The sequence below is a fragment of the Tauraco erythrolophus genome, chromosome 3, assembly GCF_009769465.1.
Source record: "Tauraco erythrolophus isolate bTauEry1 chromosome 3, bTauEry1.pri, whole genome shotgun sequence".
NCBI classification, from domain to species: Eukaryota; Metazoa; Chordata; class Aves; order Musophagiformes; family Musophagidae; genus Tauraco; species Tauraco erythrolophus.
Window position 1 is genome coordinate 105,124,463 of NC_141467.1, and position 8,580 is coordinate 105,133,042.

The window sequence follows — 8,580 nt, forward strand, 5'->3', positions numbered from 1 at the left end:
TTGAAAGGAGGAAAAAAAAAAACCAAACCCCGACAACTCAGCAGTGCTGCCACGCCGTGCGTCAGCGGGCGGGGTGGGTGGTTTTATTTGTTGGGTCTTTGTCTCATAACGTCAGAGTTTATGAAAATTAAATGGATTTTTATTCCCACTTTGGGGTTGTCGTCTGTAAACGGTCACGCGGAGCCGGTCGCAGCGGGATGGTGGGGGGGTGCATAAGGGGGACCTCCGTGTGGTTGTGTCTTCTCCATGTAGTCTTCTCCGTCACGTTCTCTGTCTCTCTGCAGCTTGTTTAATGCAGCTGCTCCCCAAATTTACTTTTTTTACTTTATTTATAGGGTTAACTTACCAATAAAAGAAGCTGCCAGGGAATTTAGGGAGCAGCAAGAAAAAAAATCCTCACAAAATGTCAAATTTGGAGTTGAGGTTGGCCTTTTCATGGAATCATCAAATGGTTTGGGTTGGAAGTGACCTCAAAGACCATGCAGTTCCAACCCCCTGCCATGGGCAGGGACACCCTCCACCACACCAGGTTGCCCAAAGCCCCATCCAACCTGGCCTGGAACACTGCCAGGGATGGGGCAGCCACAGCTTCTCTGGGCACCCTGTGCCAGTGCCTCACCATCCTCATGGTAAAAAATATCTCCCTTATCTCCAATCTGAACCTACCCTCCTTCAGTTTAAAACGTGTCCCGTCTTTCCTATAACCTCCCTTTTGAGACACCACAAGAAGGTCTCCCCGGAGCCTTCTCCAGACTGAGCAACTCCAACTTTCTCAGCCTGTCTCCACAGCAGAGGTTCTCCAGCCCTTGGACCATTTCCCTGTCCCTTCTCTGGACCCCGCTCCAGCAGCTTCATGTCCTTCTTGTGCTGGGGACCCCAGAGCTGGACACAGTGCTCCAGGGCTTCTCACGAGAGCAGAGCAGAGGGGCAGAATCCCCTCCCTCGCCCTGCTGCCCACGCTGCTCTGAATGCAGCCCAGGACACAGGTGGCTTTCTGGGCTGCCAGCGCATGTTGCTGGCTCACATCCCATTTTTCATCCACCAGTATCCCCAAGTCCTTCTCCTCAGGGCTGCTCTCAGTCCTTTCATCTCCCACTCTATGCTACCGGGGATTGTCCCAACTCAGGTGCAGAACCTGCGCTTGGCCTCGAACTTCATGAGGTTCACATGGGCCCACTCCTCCAGCCTGTCAAGGTCCCTCCAGATGGCATCTTGTCCCTCAAGGGAATCCACCGCACCACTCAACTTGGTGTCGTCTCCAAACTTGCCAAGGGTGCACTCAATCCCACTGTCTATGTTATTGATGAGGATATCTAATAGTATTGGTCCCAGTACGGACCCTTGAGGGACACCATTCGTTCCTGGTTTCCACCTGGACATTGAGCCATTGACTGTAACTCTTTGGACACGGCCATCCAGCCAATTCCTCATCCATCTACCAGTCCATCCATCAAACCCGTATCTCTCCAATTTTAGCGGCAGGAATGTTGTGTGGGACCATATCAAAGGCCTTACAATCTAGGTAGATGACATCCGTAGCTCTTCCCTCGTCCACCAATGCAGTTACTCCATCACGGAAGGCCACTGCTTTGGTCAGCCACTGTTTGCCCTTGGTGGAGCCATGTTGGCTCTCTCTTACCTCCTCTCTGCCTTCTGTACATTCCAACATGTCTTCCAGGAGGATCTGCTCCACGATCTCACCAAGCAGGATGAGATGTCTCTCTGGAAGGCAGGAGTACTAGCAGTTAAGCAGCAATAATTTACTTGCAGGGAGTGCTGGCTTTTTGAATAAAATTAATGGAATTTCAGCTGTTTTTGTTAAATCTAGCGCTTAGCAAAGTAATGATGGTCATCAGCATCCTGGCTTTGAGGTTGAACGTGCCGCTTCTTTGAAAGACAACTTGAGAACCCAAAGCTCAAAAGCCTTAAGGAGGACACATGGAGGTGGGGAACGGGCAGGGGCTGGGGTGAGCCACATCATGAGCTGTGGGGCTGGATTTGGCCAAGACTTTTTGGCCAGATGTGTCAAAGAGTGGTGTAGAGGACACAGAAGATACAGAGATGCCCAAGAATGAAATCGGAAGGTGGCAGCACTTCATATTTCAGAGAAATGGGCAGAATCACCTTGTGAGGGACAACCTGGGGACATCTAGGGACAGGGCAGGGATAGAGGCAGGCAGAAGAAGGACAAAGGAGCTACCAGGTGGCTTGGAAACCTGGAGGACCGCTGCTTCCTTGCACCACGTAGGTGCCATGAGCCCCTTCCCTGGCTCCACGGCAAAGCGTAGAGATGGGCAGGAGGGGACAGGCAGGCTTGAGATCCATCTCCAGCTTTTGTGCAGCTTTGCTAATTAATTAGGTGCCTCGAGAAGCTGCCCAGGGAGGTCATACCTTGGCGTGACGCGGCAGCGCCGTATGGCGGCAGCGTCTCTCTTGGCTTGGCACCACCAGCACCCACGACGACGGGATCGAAGCCGTAGGAGCCGGAGGTTCAGCACCCATCTGTTTCGCTGTTTCGTCTTCAAAGTGGTTCCCAAATCATCACTATTGCATCCATGCAGGCGCCAGGAGGCAAACGAAGCTTAATTAGGGCGTGCAAAAGGCTCAGATCTTCTCCAGACAGGTGAGCTTTGAGTTTCTCCTCCATGTGCAGCACCACAGAGCCAAGAGCGGGTCTGGGCTTCCATCCCACTGCCTCGCTGCTGGAGCAAGACCCATCTATAGGACCATGGTGGGATGCTGATGCCCGGCCAGCGTGGGAGGTGGAGGTTTTTCGGCTGGTTGACTTCTCGCCCGTGGTTCTGGGATGCATCTCAAGGTCCCCTGGCATCCTCATGGCACCTGTGATGGTCCTTGCCTCCTGCTGCAGGAACGCGGGCCGCTCTGCCCAGCCCCAGCAGGCTTAACTTGGGTCATCCCGTCCCCAAAACTCCGTCCCCAGTGCCATACATCATGGCACAGCATCGGTGAGGGTAGAGCCAGCGTGGCATCAGCTCCATCCTTGGTAAGCACGGAGCCGGCGTGGCATTGGCTCCATCCCTGCTGGCCCAGGGGCCCATGGCTGTCGCCCCCCCATGGAGGTGACCCCATGCTGGGTGCAGTAGCCCACCCCCAAGACTGAAGGGACCAGAAAGAGCCAAGCCTGCCATCGTGCTGCCCACGTTTATTTGGTCCTAGTCCTGCAGAGGTAGCATGTGGCGTGGACACAGGTCCACGCCATCTCCCACCCCCAGCCAGGGTCTCCTGGGGGTGTCAGGGTCCCTCTGCTCCCTAAAGGGGTTCAGTCTGGTCCCCATCACCCCTCCTGCCCCGCGAGGGAAGGGATGGAGGGGCTTATCCCCAGCCAGGCCCGCTAGTCCTCGGCCATGTCACGTGCCCGGTTGGTGGCCGCCTCCACGGCGTCCATGACGGTGGCCCGCAGCGCGCCCTTCTCCAGCTGGTACAGCGCGTGGATGGTGGTGCCCCCGGGAGTGCAGACGTCTCCTCGCAGCTTCGCCGGGTGCTCCCCCGTCTCCAGCATCATCTTCGCTGCACCCTACGGGAGATCAGGGTGGGTCAGAGAGAAGGGGACTTCCCAAACCCTCCCTCTCCTTGCCCAAGGATTGGATGGCAGCATCCTTCCCACGGTGAGGGACATGGCACCGAAGCATATGTCCCACTGCCATGCCCTCCGCTGTCTCCTAGTGACCCCATCTTCGGCTTCAAGAAGGGAAACTGAGGCAGGACGCCATCCAGCACCTTCTCCCTCACTCTGCCACCCTCTCAGGTGCCGCAGAAGCCAGGGCAGTGACGGTGACAGGGTGCCCAAGCCAGGTGGGAGCTGTGAGGCAGGAGGAAGAGGAGCAATACCAGGCGTCCTGAAGCGAAGACACCGACTCACCAGCAGCGTCTGTGCCGCGATCCTGCTGGCTAAGCCGCCCGGCATGCCCATCTTCACCGCTCCCTCGGCCAAGGCTTCAGCAAAACAGGTACACCTGGGGAGAGGAGCATCAGGGGTGAGCGTGGCGCAAGGTGGGGGACCCCAAACCCCAACTCCACACGGGTGGGATTTCCGCCGGCGTCCCGTGTCCTGCAGGTGAGCCGGTGCCCGCCGAGCGCAGGTGCTTACGTAGGCCACTCCGCTGCCGCTGAGGCCGGTGTGGATGTTGATGTAGGATTCGGGGACCTCCTCGCAGAGCCCGCAGGAGGACAGCAGGCTCTTCAGCAGAGCGGCTTCGCCGTCACCAACACAGCTGCCCCGGGCGAAAGACCATCGCCCCTGCCTGCACCACGCACGGCAGGTTGGGCATAAGCCGCAGCACCTTGGTCCCGGCGGGGAGAAGCTGGGGAGAGACGGAGATGGGAGAGAGGTGCCAGCTCTTGGGCAGCACCCAAGGGTGCCCTGAGACACCGGTGGGTATCACCCATTGGGGGCCGGCGGAGAAGCGCAGTCCATGGGGAAGGACCCAGGCAGGGAGAGATCTGCGGCGGCGTGCCCTTCTCCATGGGCCTGGGTGCAAATGGGACAAGAGAAGAGGAAGAGGAGGAAGAGGAGGAAGAGGAGAAAGAGGAGGAAGAGGAGGAAGAGGAGGAAGAGGAGGAAGAGGAGGAAGAGGAGAAAGAGGAGGAAGAGGAGGAAGAGGAGGCTCACCCGCTGCAGCGTCTGGAGGGTGACGCCGGCTGCCAGTGAGACGACGACGTGATGGGGTCCCACGGCCGGACGGATCTCCTGCAGGACGCCCGGCAGGACGTGGGGTTTGGTGGCCAGGAAGACCAGGGTGCTCTCCTGCAGCACCTCCAGGTTGCAGTGCGTGGTCCGGCAGCCCGACTCCTGCCCGCGGGCAGGGAGAGGTGTCACAGCCTGGCACCCCCACCCTCACCATCCCCACTGGCCAGGGACGTTGTCATGCAGGGACACAGCCTGGGGACCCGCTCCAGTCACAAAGCCACCAAGGATTTGCCTGGATTTCACCCAGACCTGGGAAAGATGAACCAAAGCCCTATGTGGGGGGAAAAGAGTGCCCGAAATCGTGGCAAGGGGCACCCCAACATGCCTCCCACCGCTGCAGCCACCCCACATCTCCACTCACCCGCCAAGCATCCAGGTTTTTGTCCGAGGGAGCGCTGGCCAGGATGCTGCTGGCTGGCACCTTCCCTTGGGGAACAAGGGGACTGGGGTGAGCGGCCGGGGTGGCCCCAGGGTGGTGGGGACACCCCAGCAGAGCCCAGGCACCCCCATCTCAGCCGGGATGTGCTCCTCTCCTCCAACCCCAGCACCATCAGCCTGGGGGACATGGAGCGAAGGGGGCTGGGGCTGGATCCTGCCAGTCCTGCTGGCACGGGCACCCCACAGGGACGGCTATGGGCACCCCGTTGTGCCACAGTGCAGTGACAAGGGAGGTGACCCCAAAACCAGGGGCCATCTCCCAACTTCGGAGTATGAGCGGGGCTGTCCCTACCCTGCGCTATGGGGCAGGGACACCCGGGTGGGATGGACAGGGCTGTCCCCCCACTATCTGTGGGGCAGGGACCCTGGGGAGGGCAGAGACCCCGGGAAGGGGGGCAGGACAGAGCTGTCTCCATGTCCCCACACTGATCTATGGGGCAGGGACCCCAGGGAGGGGGGGCAGGACAGGGCTGTCCCCATGTCCCCTCGCCGATCTATGGAGCAGGGACCCTGGAGAGGGCAGAGACCCCGGGAAGGGGGGCAGGACAGAGCTGTCTCCATGTCCCCCCACTGATCTATGGGACAGGGACCCCAGGAAGGGCAGAGACCCCGGGAAGGGGGGCAGAACATGGCTGTCCCCATGTTCTCCCACTGGTCTATGGGGCAGGGATCCCGGGGAGGGCAGAGACCCCGGGAAGGGGGTCAGGACGGGGCTGTCCCCATGTCCCCCCACTGATCTATGGGACAGGGACCCCAGGAAGGGCAGAGACCCCGGGAAGGGGGGCAGAACGGGGCTGTCCCCATGTCCCCCCACTGATCTATGGGACAGGGACCCCAGGAAGGGCAGAGACCCCGGGAAGGGGGGCAGAACATGGCTGTCCCCATGTCCCCCCGCCGATCTATGGGGCAGAGACCCCGGGAAGGGGGGCAGGACGGGGCTGTCCCCATGTCCCCCCACTGATCTATGGGACAGGGACCCCAGGAAGGGCAGAGACCCCGGGAAGGGGGGCAGAACGTGGCTGTCCCCATGTCCCCCCGCCGATCTATGGGGCAGAGACCCCGGGAAGGGGGGCAGAACATGGCTTGTCCCCATGTCCCCCCGCCGATCTATGGGGCAGAGACCCCGGGAAGGGGGGCAGGACGGGGCTGTCCCCATGTCCCCCCACTGATCTATGGGGCAGGGACCCCAGGAAGGGCAGAGACCCCGGGAAGGGGGGCAGAACGTGGCTGTCCCCATGTCCCCCCGCCGATCTATGGGGCAGAGACCCCGGGAAGGGGGGCAGAACGTGGCTGTCCCCATGTCCCCCCGCCGATCTATGGGGCAGAGACCCCGGGAAGGGGGGCAGAACATGGCTGTCCCCATGTCCCCCCGCCGATCTATGGGGCAGAGACCCCGGGAAGGGGGGCAGGACGGGGCTGTCCCCATGTCCCCCCACTGATCTATGGGGCAGGGACCCCAGGAAGGGCAGAGACCCCGGGAAGGGGGGCAGAACGTGGCTGTCCCCATGTCCCCCCGCCGATCTATGGGGCAGAGACCCCGGGAAGGGGGGCAGAACGTGGCTGTCCCCATGTCCCCCCGCCGATCTATGGGGCAAGAGACCCCGGGAAGGGGGGCAGAACATGGCTGTCCCCATGTCCCCCCGCCGATCTATGGGGCAGAGACCCCGGGAAGGGGGGCAGGACGGGGCTGTCCCCATGTCCCCCCCACTGATCTATGGGGCAGGGACCCCAGGAAGGGCAGAGACCCCGGGAAGGGGGGCAGAACGTGGCTGTCCCCATGTCCCCCCGCCGATCTATGGGGCAGAGACCCCGGGAAGGGGGGCAGAACGTGGCTGTCCCCATGTCCCCCGCCGATCTATGGGGCAGAGACCCCGGGAAGGGGGGCAGGACGGGGCTGTCCCCATGTCCCCCCGCCCCCGATCTATGGGGCAGGGACCCCCGGGCCGCCCCCCGCCCGTACCTGCCCGCAGCACCCCCCGGGCCAGGCCCCCCCGCCATCCGCCCGGCGCCCACGAACCCGACCCGCAGCTCCGCCGCCTCCATCGCGCCGCCCGACACGCCCCCCTCCTCCCCCGCCAGACCACGCCCCCTCCGAACGCTCATTGGCTGCGCTCCCCTCTCCCCTGCCCGCCCATTGGCGGCGCCCGGCTAGAAGAGGCGGGACTTGGGAGCGGGGCGGCGATCTGCGCAGATGCGGGGCGGGGTGGGGGGGCGAGAACCCCGCGGCCCCCCCGGGGAAATTGGGGGGGGGGGGGACACGGTCCCCAGCCCTTCCCCCGCCCGGGGGCTGCGGCCGAGGCCCCCCCCCGTACCTTTGGGTGTATTGGGAGGGGTCCCCCTCAATTGGGGGAGGGTCCCCCAAACTTTTCCCTGGATTTGGGGGGGCTCCTCTTGGCCTCGGGGTGCCCCCCACCCCTTTTCATCCCCCCCCATCATGCTGCCCTGGAGCTGCCGGGCTCTGCTCTGCGCCGCTGTTGGGTTTTTTGGGTGGCTGGGGCTGTGCACCCCCCCGCCCCGTCCCCCTACAGGAGGTGGGACCCCCCCCCCCAGAGCTGGGGGTCCCCACTCACATCCCCTTTGAGATGTCCACGGGTGATGAGTGGTTCCAGCCTGGGAACTGGTCACCCCCAGACTCCTGGTGGTGGTGGTGGGACTCCCCCACCCCACCATCCCTCCCCCAGCGGGGAAATGGGGGGTCCTTGGGACCCCCCCACCCTGAGCACCCACTTTGCTGAGTGTGGGGTGCCCCATGTCCACGTAGGATGGTTTTAGGGGGTGGGTGAAGGCCAAGTGTCGGGGTGAGCTCAGACCTTTCTCCTTAATTTCCCACCTAAAACCTGCTCCTCTGTGACCCCCACCCACCCAGGCTGTGCTGGGAGCACCCATGGGTGCTGAGCCTCGCTGACACTGGGGCTGCCCCCAGGTCGTGGTGCAGCTCCGCTCATCCCGCACCACCTGGAGCGAGGAGGAAGAGGAGAAGGAGTAGGTCAGGCTGGGGGTGGACCTGTTCAACTGCCGGGCCAGTGCTGAAGGTCACCAGGGATGGTAAGATGGTGGGACAGGGCACCCCAAATCCTGTTTTCTCCAATTCCACCCCAAATCCTATAGTCATCCCATGCGATTCCCCACCCAAAATCCCAAATTTTGTAGCCGCGGAGCCTGAGCTGCACCCAGCCACCTCTGCTCAGCCTCTTCTCCTTGTTTTGGGGTAAAACCAGCCTAATTTAGCTCATTTCCTCCACGGCAGATGGGGTGGTGGTGGGGTTTCCACTCCTGATCCCCTTCCCACCCCCAGCCTCGCTCGCTTCCGAAAGCTTTTCCAAAGTCTCTTTCCCCAGCACCGTGGGATGGAAATCAAAGGCTGGGGGCTCATTTCAGGGTGCCCATGGGGAAATCCAGCATCTACGTGGTGGTGGGCATCGCTGTGGGGTGAT

The 8,580-nt window shown here is 61.9% G+C and overlaps 1 protein-coding gene across 1 annotated transcript; it reads right to left on the reverse strand.

Moving 5' to 3' along the window:
• Positions 1–3,344: 3,344 nt before the first annotated feature.
• Positions 3,345–7,189, reverse strand: LOC147529083 (pyrroline-5-carboxylate reductase 3-like). The gene is given in 9 exon segments (XM_086609611.1): positions 3,345–3,535; positions 3,881–3,964; positions 3,966–3,974; positions 4,109–4,246; positions 4,248–4,322; positions 4,631–4,810; positions 5,070–5,134; positions 7,107–7,137; positions 7,139–7,189. Coding segments are annotated over 9 exon segments (816 nt in total). The 3' UTR covers positions 3,345–3,352.
• Positions 7,190–8,580: the final 1,391 nt, after the last annotated feature.